This window comes from Ambystoma mexicanum, chromosome 6p (assembly GCF_040938575.1).
Source record: "Ambystoma mexicanum isolate Mex_15411 chromosome 6p, UKY_AmexF1_1, whole genome shotgun sequence".
Lineage (NCBI taxonomy): Eukaryota > Metazoa > Chordata > Amphibia > Caudata > Ambystomatidae > Ambystoma > Ambystoma mexicanum.
This window is the reverse complement of record NC_090935.1, coordinates 1,170,106,060-1,170,119,836: the sequence shown is the minus strand read 5'-3', so window position 1 is coordinate 1,170,119,836 and position 13,777 is coordinate 1,170,106,060. Positions and strand designations below refer to the sequence as shown.

At 44.9% G+C, this 13,777-nt stretch overlaps 1 protein-coding gene across 3 annotated transcripts in view; it reads right to left on the bottom strand.

Moving 5' to 3' along the window:
* Positions 1 to 2,253: 2,253 nt before the first annotated feature.
* Positions 2,254 to 13,777, bottom strand: part of LOC138510275 (guanine deaminase-like) — a 509,865-nt gene continuing 498,341 nt past the window's right edge. For all 3 annotated transcript variants that reach the window (XM_069625809.1, XM_069625808.1, XM_069625810.1), the window contains one exon: positions 2,254 to 2,444. In XM_069625809.1, the coding sequence (XP_069481910.1) occupies positions 2,383 to 2,444 (62 nt within the window). In that variant the 3' untranslated portion in view covers positions 2,254 to 2,382. The remainder of the gene's footprint in view (positions 2,445 to 13,777) is intronic.

Genomic DNA, 13,777 nt, shown 5'->3' with positions numbered 1-13,777 from the left:
TTAAGATACAGGTCCTCCACGCTTCTTCCCACAAAGGACCACTTGTACACCACTTGGCTCTGCGCTCGAATGGGGCTTAAGTAATGTTGTTTGCTGTTTGCCCCCAATAGCTCCTCCTTGCTGATAGTAATGGAGAACAGACTCCAAAAAGCACACAGTTCCAGCAAAGTCCAATCACAAAGGACCACTTGCACACCACTTGGCTCCTAAGAGTTACTTCTCAGGGAGTATTAGATTTGAGTAGGTCACTGATGTGGTAGGGAAGAGTTATGTGATTGAGACTCAATGCTTTGTTTGATTGTAGTAATTCTGTTCAGGTATGCCCTGGCATACCTATTTGCCAACTTTGGGTTTGGGCTGCATTTGAGGCCGGCTTGAACCAAGGTGCTCAGTTGTGTGAAGATGATAAAAAAAAAACCTCTGTTGTCTTTTGTTATGATGAACTGATGCTGTTTTGGAAGAACATTGTTTATTGGTGTTGCGTAGTGGTAAACCCTAGATAGTATTTTGAAAGCAAGTTTGCCTTTGGGGGCGGATTTGTGTGATTTCCTCCATTTATATTCCGGAATTAAACCTTCTATTTGAACGAGTTAAGTTGGTCATCAAACAATTTGTTGCCTCTTAAATATTTTTTGTTTTCCGCCGTGACTAGAACTGTTGCACTGTAGAGATACGCCAATACTCTTTAGCTAGGGGAAATTATCAGTCCCGACTCTGCTGAGAGGTTGGTGAGGGGGTAGCGGCAAGATTGCAGACAATCTTGCTGGGACTTCACCTAACCTTATTTAATGACTGTTTTCTCTGTTCAAGATACCCAAGGTTCATTGATGCAAGGCCAATACTCACATGCTAGACAAGTTCCTATCTGCTTCAAATAAAATTCTGTTGGCAAAGCCCAAACACCTCGTATTCTCTTTTGTGCTCTACTAATGTGTGACTAGACTACACATCCCATGCCATTTTTTTCTCTGTCTTCAGTGCTCAGGCTAAACTTTTTAACCATAGTTACACGCAGTTACAGGGGAGATGTAAATGCCTAATTGAATGTGAATGTGTATACACAGACTCTCAGAGGCAGCACCCAGTAGCGCCCAGCAGAAGTCTGGGAACGATCCACAGTTCCTTTGTAGTCTTTCTTCTAATGGTACATGGATCAGCACTATTGTCCCATTACCTTCCTTTCTATGTTCTACACTCTGGATACTTGGAGGCAATTCTCTAAAGGCGCTGCTGAGATAGTGTTGGTCAGCACAGGGGCCTGGTTCTATGAGAGTTTGTAAAATAATGTTCTGTGCAGTAAATACAGTGTAAAGTTTCACCATTTCAAGTTCTCTAACTGCTACTGTATTCATTGTTATTGTATGCAGTTATTTATTTTTTGAATCTGACACATGAACAAACACAAAGCAGTCTCTTTCGGTGTTAAATGCCCTATTGGTGGCTACAGGACCTTTGAGCACATCAGTTATTTGTAAGCTGTTGAAACTAGGAGACTCGAGCGCGGAAATGCTGCAAGGGTTACTGACTAATACCGAGGACCCATAAGAACTGTGAAAAAATACATAGGGACTCTCGGGAGGCAGGATCGGGGGTACAATTCAATGTGGAGGTTTGGGAGGATATTTGCTGGAGCATTATTCAACATGTGGGCTTTCACTACTTCTGAACACCTGTAAGGCTCTTCTTCCTCTCCCTTTTGGATCCTGAATGTTGCTGGACCTGCAGGGAGCAAGGTGCGACATTACTATACAAGCTGTAACATTGCAGGAGGGTGAATGGGGTTTCGGGGGAGGAGTTTGAGCAAATGCATTTGGTGACTGGGAGTCACCTCGCTCTTAAACCAATAACAGCCGTACTTGATTATCTCCCATAGGGTGACTGTACAATCAACACATATAGGAAGAAGTAGTGATATACAGCTCTCACTTGTGCAGAGAAAGAAATCGTGTGAGTCCTGAAAACAGTGATGTTCCTGAAGGTGGTAAACTGGGTTAAGTATCTACTGCGTTAGTTGGGCTATGAGAAAACTATTTGCAAGCAGTGGCAAGTATGATCTTTTATGGGGCGCCTTCAGTGAGATGTATCATTGACCGAGCCTGACCCACCAATCTACACATGAACCTCCACCCCCCACTCCATAATCACACTCTACCCGAGCATTTCATTAAAGCAGAATCATCAACTGTCCGCCATGGTGGAGCATACATGTTATATGATGAGACTCCTATGGAAACTTCTGTTCAGTTTACTGAATGCAGTGAAAAGGTGTAGGATTTATTCTTTCTTTAGTGGTGTAATTAAACAAACAACACTCTTTTTAAAGTGTTACATTTTTAAATCTGACACTTTTTGTTGGTTGCTCTGTGAAGGCAGAATTTATAGTCAATTTGTGAGAGAGAGGTTTCTTCCGGCCACATAGACTTCTTTAATATTCCGATCATCGCCTGAAACAAGATAAATAGAGAAAAGAGATGTTATTTTCTGTTACCACCTCATGAGTAACTTTACAACAAGTGTCATGGTTATAACAATTCAGAAGGTCTCTATTTCAGGATGGTCAACTATTGCTGTGTTTAGGGGACTTAGACCATTTCAGTCTAAGGTGCGTGTGCCAACGTAGCTGCCGCTTCAGCCCGCATGGTGCTTTGAGATTTATAAGAAAGTTTTTGTATGTCCAATTATATGAATGCTCTGAGCTCCAATTGCTCCAGATTTACCCAATATGACCACGCCCACAGAACGCTGTTGATAAGATGCCTGCCGTTGCTTTTATTAAGAGAATCTAGCAATACGAGAAAGTAAATTCACCCATTGTGCAGATTAATCCATCCTTCTTTCTTTCTTTTTTTTCTTCAGTCTTTCTTTAAGTTAAGAAATCGATTTTGTTAAATCGATTTCTTTAAAGACCGATTTAGAAAGACCGCTCCGAAAAATCTTTCCAAAATGAACTGTCAGGCCCTGCATTGCACACGAGTGGGCGCACGAGTTAACAGCCATGTGCAGAGCCAGAAGTGGGAAGTCGAGGGGTGGGATGGCAAGGGGGAGGTATGCGTTTAGTTATTGTGAGTGCTGTGCGTGTACCTGTGTGTTTGTGTGTGCGTGCAAGAAATGTTTGGGGATGGGGAGCGGGTAACTGTAAGAGTGTGCATGTTTGAATGCCTGTTAGTGCGTCTGTGGTGGGAGACGGGACAGGAGAAAGGCTGTTGGCAATGAAGGGGGTTGGAGAGAGTAATAAGGGCGGTTTGGGGGGTGAAACCCCCGATTGCCAAAAAAACTCACCATTGTGGGAAGGGTGGGGGACGGAATGGGGGTGGGTTGGGAGTCACGTTATGTGATATTTCGGTATATTGAGGACAACACAAAAACAACTGAAAACAACCTATCTTTTTTGTGTTCGGTCTTCAACATGCCGAAATATCACATAGAACCATGGGTTGACGACAATAAGAACAAAAAGCCTTGTTTTTTTAACTAAAGAATACATGCAAGTGCATAAAAACACTGTGGTTAATTAGTGTAAATGATATGGCAATAGCACGCATATTCTGTGTGATCTCCATTAAAATCGCAGGACTCAAAACACAGAAACAGATTGATCAGTTGTGCGGTGGTGTTGCAGTGCTGGATGCATGCTATCTCACCAAATTTAACCAGAAATACCATTAAAGCTGTGCTCCTTGGTCTCCTCCATCCCAAATCACTACTTTTTCTGTAGTCTGCCCATCATGGCCCTAGATTGGTCACCATAGAGTCGGTTGATATCTGGGCTTAACGTTTGAGCACTGTCTCTGCTTTAGGCCCCTGGTAGAGATGTTACTCACTTATACACACGGTTGAAAATTGGTCCCTTTGTTATCACTGGACTATACAGTAGTGTTGGTTCAGGCTGCATTAATTGCGTGACTCCAAACCTGTAATGAAGTTAAAGTAACAGGGCTCTTAAGTTCAACTGGCAAACATAGTTTGTCCTGGAAAATAGTCACATGAGCAGCCTCTTGTTAAATGCCCAACCCTCCTGTCCAACCTTCCTCAGCGTGACATGTATGCCTTTGTGTAGAGCCCAAGCTTAAATTCCTATTGAAGTACTGACTGGGCCTCATTACCAGGTCGGCGGTAACCCACTGGTGCTACTGGTGGGTTGCCACCGACCTCGTAACACTGTTTCCACCGCATGATATTCCGGTGCCACCGGGATATTACAGGTGGCGACGGGCCGGGATGTCAGATGGCGGAAACTGCAAGTCCCCATTCCCGTGGAGTCCCATGGGACCCCACGGGAATGGGGACATGGAAGCACCAGCATCGTTGCTTCCATGGAAACTATGCCTGCAGGGGCCGGTACTCAAGGCAGGTCAGACCTGCCGGGAGATCCGGCCCCTGCAGAAAATCTCATAGTCTGGCGGTCCAGAAAGGGTGCCGGTACATTGCTACCGGCACCATTATTTCTGGACTGCAAGACTTGGAATGAGGCCCAATGTATTAGAGGCAAATCCCTGAAGGTTAAAGGTATCATTTGTGGGATAGCACCCCTAAAGGAGCTGAAAGGATTGGGGAGACATGTACAGGTAAGGAGCAATTAGGACTGGCCTGCAGAGTACAACGGAGTGCTGTCAGTACAAAACAGACAACTGACTCGCACAGAATGTTAAGGCTGAAAGTGAAGAAGCCTAGAATTAGAACACAGAACACAACATATCTTCCCCCTTATGAACAACTAAACACCCCAACAAATATGAAAAAAATAAATTGGAAGAAATAACATATAAATGCAGAAAATTAAAAATGGTAACAAATAACAACATTGCTACACTTGTAAAAGAATTTACCGACATGGAAACCCCATCAGTCACACTCATCACTCTCTAAAACAAAATCCTTGAAACAATGGGAACCTTCCTCACTCTCTGTCACTCTGACCCCTTGACCACATTCGTCCTCTCCACCCACACCATCAACACCCTCACCAGAACTCTCTCTGTAAGGTGTTAGTCTACACATCGACCAGACTTCACCACCTTCCACCAAAACCACACCTTTCCTCAACCGTCATGACCATTTTTGGACCCAAGAACTTCCACTTCAAACATTTGAGGCCCAACCTAGGATTTGTGATCAACACTCAATCGCCAACAACGCAATCTCAGGGCTTGACCCTAAGGCAATCATCAAAAACTCTCCTGTAATGCTCCGCCCTTCCTCCACCACTCTCAAGATTTCCTCACGGTCCACCAACACAGGAGCCACCATTCCCATCCAACCAGGACACAACTCGGTGACAGGCTTGTGCCCCTTCAAAGAAACAAAAGGAGAACTTTTGTGACAGAATGCGGTGTGGTGCAATACCGCCACACCATTTGCCTCAAAAGCACTTGCCATGGCAAACCTGACTTAAAATCCAACTGAATGCCCCCTTTTAAAAATGTGTTGACTCAGTCAACCAACGCATTGGCCCTGGGATTATAGAGAGCCTTACCCACATGTGCAATGGACTACTCCCCCAAAAACCTCTTCATGATCTCAGAACAGAACTGAACGCCACACCCTTGAGGAACTTACCCAAATCTGCTGTTGTAGCTTCCCTCACAGCCTTCCACTCAATCCACTTTGAATGGATCTACCATCACAAATAAATACTTGAAAAAGGCACCCAAACCTTGAATCGGATCCACCACATCTACTGCCACCTTGCCAAGGTTGAGTTGGAACTATAACATGAATAAGTGGAGCCTCCTGAACCACTTTACTCTTGTCACTCGTCAAGCACTCGGCTCAATCTCTTACTTTCCTCTCAACAGGCATAATTGACCACCAGTTACTCTGATATAGCCTCCTCTTGTTACTATTTGCTCCCAAACGTCTGTGATGTGCTATATCCACCAACATTTCCTTGAAACTTTCAGTAGGAACACATTTCACCCCTCCCCCGAACTTAATCCCAAATACAGCTCGTCCTCCACCTCAAAACATGTCTCAAATCATTTTTTCAGAACATCCTTACTAGGCCAGCCAACAACTGTCCACTCCTGTTAGGATGATCGATGTTGGTTTCAATGCAGAAAAGAGGTTTGCAATGCACGTGCCACATTGGTGACTGGGGTAGACGCGATGTTAGTGCGATGTTGCAATCTGGTATGTATCTGGTATATTTAATGAGAATGGTATGAGAATCCTTTAGTGTTATTTTTTGTATGGTTGCTACATTTTAGATTTTGCATACACGTAGCAACATAATGACAATCATGTGGATACAGTGCGAATACAATGATGTTGTGTGGCGTGCAACGGTATCGCCTAAAGATGGGAAGCGAGAAGCTTCATATGCCAATGTGAGAGGAGAGATTCACGGATGGGGAAAGCACTGTGAGCGGATGCTGTAATCTTGAACACACAAACATATACATACAGGGGTTTTCAGGGAAATGTGTTTGGGACATTTGGGGAACAGGGGGTACAAGGTTGAAACACAAGTCCCTCATAACTGGGGTTTTGAGTAGGCAGCAGAAGCCTGGGTTGGCGAGATAAACTTTGTGTGACCTGGAGAGATGGTTGACCGAGGTTGAAGGATGGGGGAAGGCAGCTACCTGCATTCAACCAGCTGCCATAATATCAAATGGTCAGTCGCGGCCAGGACAAAATGAAGTGGTAGCGGGACACAGGTTTACGACTCGGCACTACAGTGGCTAAGAGATGTAATCTTCCTGAGAACATAGAAGCTTATTATTCAGTGACCAGGGAAGTCCTGCCACATGGCAGGGTAGACTTTTGGTCAGTTAATGGACCAGGTGCACAATGTGCTTAAGGGCAGAAGTGGCAAATGGTTTATGGGTTTCGATTAGTTTCTCCGGAAGATGTGCCAGAGGCCATGTGGGCTGAAATGGTAGAATCAATAGATTAGCATGAAACGAGAAATACCACGAACACCTGCAAGTCTGGATGGATAAGATGTTGATCACCGGTTCAAAGGAAACTTGTTTATTTCTCTTCTTCCTCATATTGATGAAGTGTTCTTGTAAAAGCCATGTGCATCACACACAGGGTTAGAGATCCCCGACCAGATGGGACTTGTAATAAATTAGGATTGTTGTAGGTGAATAAGTAATCATATGATGATGTCACAACCAACTATGGAAAGAGCCCAAAAGGGGTTGTGCTTGTAGATAGGAATGTATGTTAGAGAGGAAGGTGTTAAGGGGAATGTGTCCTTAATGTTGTGGGAATTTAGGGGGATTAGATTTCCTTGTATAGGGTTATCCATTCATATATGGGGATGACTTTGTAACAGACTATGCAGGATTGTATTAAAAGTTGCAACAATGTATATAGAGTATAACATTGGTGTGGTTCGATGGGAATCAGGTTAGTTCTGTCTCTAAGGAGTCATCTAGCCCCTCCCACTCATTATACAATAAACGTACTTTACTGGGCTTATTTTGGTAAAGAGATCTGAGGTCCGCCTGACTCTCGAAAATGGCCTTTAACACCTCATCTTCAATACCTGCATGTTCCCACTCTACCTCCCTTAATACCCCATGCTCAATGCTGTCCCCCACCATTCCCTCTCCACAAATCTCTTCCTCCCCACAAAGGGCCCAAACGGCGGGGGTGACATTCTGCCACCGAATATTTTTCCCCGGCAAATAACATACCTGTAAATCATTCCATTGCAACCCGAGCAGCCATTTGGAGATTCTTGGTGAGCCATTACTCCACCTCACACCTAACAACATGTGTACTATGGACTTGTGGTCCATCCTGACCATAAACAGTTGATCCCCAAAAAAACTTAAAATGGAAAACCACCCAGAACACAGTGAGAGCCTCTCTATCCACTACTGAATAATTATCTTCCGCACCCATAAGTGGTCTGGACACAAACGCCACAACACGTTCCTCCCTTCCACCATCACCTTGTGTCAGAGATGCCCCCAAACCCAAGATGCTAGCATCCACTGTCAGATACGTTTTGCTCTTATCACAAAACTTCCCAAGGGAAGGAGCGTAGGCCATACCCTGCTTGATAATCACAGATGCATTCTTCAGACCAGTCATACTTCGCTCCCTTATTTAGAAGTGACATAAGAGGAGTTGAAATCACTGCAAAATGATGCACAAACATGTGGTAATATTCATCCAAATGTAGGAATGGCCTTAATTGGTCTTTGTCCTTGGGTTCCGGAGCTAAACTTATGGCCTCTACTAAACTGTGCTTTGGGCAAAACCCCTCAGCTGAAATTCCATTGTCCCAGATATTTAACACTCTCTGCACAAATCCTACACTTAGTGCGCTGAACCGTTTGTCTAGCTATTCTCAACCTGCACGAAACCTCCTTTAGAATTCTATCATGCTCCTCATTCGAATTCGCATGAATCAAAACATCATCTTGGAATATCACAATGTTTTCCACATTCTCCAGAACCTTTTCCATGAACTGTTGGAATACCGCCGAAGCCAGCCCAAATGGCATCTTGCAGTACTTAAAAGTACCTTCCGTGGTGACAAATGTTGGGACCTCTTGACCTCAGTGATAGGCTGCCGAGAGATCAATAAGTGTGAAATACTTGCTTCCACCAGAATAGCCAACACTCTGGAGATGATAGGCAAGGTATGACAATCCACCAACATGTTTTTGTAGAGGCATCTAAGGTCCACACATAACCTCAAATTGACATTACTCTTGCTGACTAACACCACAGGGGATAACCACTCTGTGCCCTCCACTCTCTCAATGATTCCTTTCTGCAATAACACATGAAGTTAACTCCTGAGTTGTCCTCTCAGATCGTGAGGCACTGGTCGCACCTTATTGACCACGGGAGTGGAGTTCCCCTTGATCTTGATCCAATGTTCGAAATCCCACAGTTTCCCCAGTTCCTCTGTGAATATCTCAGGAAACTCTGCAGCCCACTTGTCCTCCATCTCCGCTATCATCACTGACTCATTAAGGTTGGCCTAAATGTGGATGTCCAGGCTTGCTTGCTAATCCCAACCATGCAGGGACAATCCCTTTTTTACCATCTAGACATCAGCAAAACATCTTCTGCCCTTGTATTCAATGCACTCTTGGAATGTACCCAACAACTCAATCTCAACTTCTCTGTATCCATACGGGTGGATATCATGTTCCATCAGTTCTTGAATCTGATCTCACAGGATCCCTAAGAATGTTTCTCCAGACACGATTGTCCACAGAGAAGCACTATCCACCTTCATGGGTAGAATCTTTCGTTAAAATCATCTAACACACCCTTCTTGCCCCCATTGACAGCAGAGATCTCGAAAACATGTCAGGCACTCCCTTCAGCTGTAGGTGACAGAAGTTTGGCCCACTTCCTGTTCTTAACGAGTCACCACCTGCTCCACCACATTGACTGCCCCTTCCTTGCAAACACAGGAAAAATGTGCTCTACGTTTACATTTAATGCAATTGACAATTGACAGTAGATGTCTAGTGCTTCCACAGTTGAAACATTTGACTTCCTTTTTAGTTTCATTTCCCTTCTTGTACCTGATAGCACACACATCATGGCCCTGCTTCTCTATCCTCATATTCTTCGTGTAATGTCCCATTTGCTCCATGCTCCTCGTCAACTCAACAGCCTGCTCCAAGGTGAGATCTTTATCTGGGAGTTGGTCTTGCACTTTCACATTATTGGTGCATCGCACAAGTTAGTTCTGTTCAACGAGTTGATCAAGGGCATAAACTCGGACATATGACTCAGCATCTTTAAGACCACCACATAGCTCTCCACAGGTTCCAGGGGTTCTTGACTCCTTTGGAAAAACCCATGTCGCTCAAATTCCATATTCCTTTTGGGCTCAAATTGCTCCTGAAGTTTCCTAAGGGGTACAGCAAAGTCATCCAAATCCACTGACCCTGGTTCCAGCAAATCTGGTAGTCCATCATAGACGCTACACCCTTTGGCACCCAGATTAGGGAGCAAAACCACCTGCTTCCTGGCTGGGCCATTATGGTGAGATAAGTGTCAAACATCCTCCACCACCTTTCCCACCTGATGGGAGGGGAGCCAGGTTCTGCCAAAAAGGGGGGCGGTGGAGTTATCCTTGCAGCTACCATGACAATCTTCCCAGGCTAAGCATAATTAGCACAATTTCAATCCACAGGTAGTGTAGGAATAGTCACATGACCCCCAACTCCTTCACACACCTGAAAGGAGTTGGATCAGTTAGTGCAGAAGCCCCAAACTCCTTCAAAGGATATGATGAGGTTGGAGATCAAATGCCTCGGATCACGAGTGCCCTCCTGGCGTGGGCTTAACTTGATCCACCCACTGCAACAGTAGTGCAAACTTTGGATGGCCACAGAGTGTCCCATTGCTGTGGTAATGACCCAGGAAGCAACAGGCATATGTCCATGCAAGGTCCTTTTTCCAAAGCGGTCAGGGCGCACAGCAGCACCCAAATGATCAGGGTGCTACTCCGGACCAATTCGCACTCCCCTCCTCTGAGGTCCTGCTGAAAATGTGGGTCGCTGACCCCTCGGATCTTCGGGGTGTGCTGACGAGCCCCCAGGATCCTCACCCCCAACATTGAATGCTGCCTCTTTCCAGAAAGGCACAGAGCCTCTACGTTGCTGATACATGTCCGCCCCCCTAAGCAGACCAAGTTGTCGCCAGTGAAAAGATTGGGGAGACCAGTAAAGGTAAGGAGTTTATCAGTACAGGCCTGCAGAGTACATCAGAGGGCTGCCAGTACAAAACAGCCGACTTACTCACAGAGAAAGTTAAGGCTTAGGGTAAACAAACCTAGAATTAGAACACAGAAAACAACAGGAGCATGGGAGGCTGGCATGTTTTAGTAATTTAAAAACACAATGCAAGAGTAATTTTTCTACAAACTGTCTGGCCTGCAAGTGAGGCTTGCCACGCAAATGCTGCCAGTTGCTCGCTTAGCAATCGCCCAGCACAGAAAACCTCCTAAACTTCTTATGGGTATTTGTTATATATGCCACATTATTATGTATTTGTTATGCCACATTTTCAATGTTTGTATAGTGCATTTTTAAGTTTTGCAAGTGTTCTGCTCACCAACTTAAAGTTCTCTTGTGAGGTATTAGGCCTTTTAAAAACAGTGAAATAAGACACAATGGGCCTCATTACACGGAAGGCGGTAATGGTTAACGGTCACCGTTAATGGTAACGGTCACCGTTAACCATTACCACCTTACTACGAGGTCTCTTAGCGGGTTGGTGCTTTAACGCCTGCTTTTTGCATATATATTAAAAGCACCAAGGCTAAAATTACCCTAGTGCTAAGAATATGCATTTTTGGTGCATTTTTGTATCAGGGCAAAGTTTGCCCTAGTGCTGATACCATACCGTATCAGCACTATGGCAAACTTTGCCCTGGTGCTAAAATGTAATGGAAATGCATCTTTTTTGGCTAAGGAAATTTTTCCCTGGTGCTTTTAATATGCCAAACTGCACTTGTCGAGGTGCAATGGTTTTTTAATGTGTCCAGTGGGACTGTTTTTAAAAATAGGGCAACCTTTGCCCTAGTGCTATAATACCGTACAAACCTTGAATTTGCGCCGGTGCAAAGTTTCTGTAATCTGGCCGTCAATGGTGAATGATCCTTAGAGTCGTAGTCCAAAACGTATGAAGAGCTGTAGGTTGCAGACTCCTGATATAAACGGAAGAAATCACTGCAGGAACAGAATTTATTTAGGCCGATATTTTGAAGCCAATTGGATGTGTATATAGAATGTATGGGCCCTTATTACAACCCCGGCGCTAAACCATGGCGCTATTAGCACCATGGTTGGTGCCGGTGTTGTAACGAGTCTGCCATGGTGGAATGGGGAAATACCGCCCCATTCCAAGGTTGGCGGGGCGGTATTTCCCCATTTCACCATGGCCCTTCACCATTCCCATTTTCGCCCCATAGGGCTCAACGGGACTGGGGAAGGCGCTAAGTACGGTACCGGAAATTGCGGTACCGTAATTAGCACCGAGGTCCCTTTGCGGCACCCTACTTTAACGGCTGGTAAAACCAGCCGTTAAGGTCGGGTCCCGCAAAGGGACCTCGTAATCAGGCGTTAAGGGTTTAACGGCACCGACCCCTTTTACGGCGCCGTTAAACCCTTAACGCCAGGGTCGTAATGACCCCCATGGTCTTCATTGTGGGTTGAAATGGTGGGGTCTGGGGCTTCTTTGTTCTCTATATTTGTTGGTTGCACTTTTACCTCCGTTCTTAAAACTCTCAGCAACAAATAAACCTTTAATGGATCCAGTGTGTCTTGTGCATGTGGAAAACCTGGTCACATAAATAAGTTTGGAATGTGTCATCCTTACTATCAGATCACGCAGTCTCGGTCACCCACCTACATATGCTAGATCTCCCTGCATGTCTAGCGCTGAGACTCTGGAACGGCCCAGAAGGTTTCATGCCCCTGTGCTGCCAATCTGACTTATTTAATAATAGCCTTATCGACTGAGGGAGGGGTCATTATCACATCATACTGACCGTTCATGATGTCTTTTGGGCTATTAGCACATTTTGGCAATGCGAATATAGGTTTTTGAGATGTAATAGTGAGTAAAGTAATTGGACAAAATGTGTTAGTAATTAATATGTGGTTTCATTTTGTAGTATTTCAGTAGCACGTTTTTTTAAGCGTGGCCAGTTTTAACATGAGCATTAATGGGGCATGATGTACAAGTAAATGGCATCTCTATTCGAAAGTGAAAGCACGTTTCTGGGTTTTAGCTTTCACTTTGGCGTGTTAAATTGGATGTTGCCTGTAACATGAAATAGGCAGTGAAAAAATATGCTAACAGAGAGGGAGAGTCTTGTTGAATGAAATATTGCTGAGAAATTGCCTGGGTGTTTCTTGAATGCAGATAAAGAATCTCTGCTGTTTCCCTGTGTGCTTCTGAAATCATAATGCTCGGAGTGAAGTCAATAACAGAAGTTAGTGACTGCATTCTGATTGGCTGTGAGCAGGTTAATAATTACCTCCATGAGCCAATGTACACTATTTACTTGCAACAAAACCAAGCAAACGTTTATAGCCCATTCTGTTACTTGGATGAGCGTAATTTTAGGGAGGGGCAAGGATGTGCCCCCCCCACACTTTTGTGGCCCACGATTTTGTCCCACTAATTTGGCAGGGACCCCTTTCATTTGGATGTCTTGTCCCACCCAGCATATTCAGCAAAGTTACTGCACTGGTTACTTGCAAGGCTAAACTCACTCCATGGCTCACCTTCCATGGACCATTAGTCCTCCTTGAAATCCCACTCTCGCCTATGAGTTCTGTGTTATCATTTTACAACAACTACCTCCAAAAATAGCCATTTCCCTTGTGAACTGGTGCAAATCCTCTGTCTACATGGGCCTCACCCACACCCACCATCTGCCAGCGAACCCAACTGCGGCGCGAAAACGGGAGTCAGAAGAAGAAGGGTTTTGGACACGATTCCCAGAGCATTGCCCTAAGAGCTGTGCATTGCTCTTACAGTCATAGCCATCACCACATGGATTTAGCAGCAATTATATTCGGAGAGGCCTCTACGTTTCTTCCTTTCAACCATGCGTGGCACTCTTGGGCATGTGCAGTGGCTGGCCGAGTCCCCCTTCTTCTCGCTGCACCTGTTCCATGCATTGCATACTCAGTTTCTCTCTTTTCATCCAACCCCTTCCTTCTGCATTCTCTTCCGCACCTTCTCCATCTTACGCCCCTTCCACTTCATCTTCCCTTGTGCCACCTCCCATAGGTTCTCCAAGTCCCTCAAGACATGATGGCCATGGCATAAG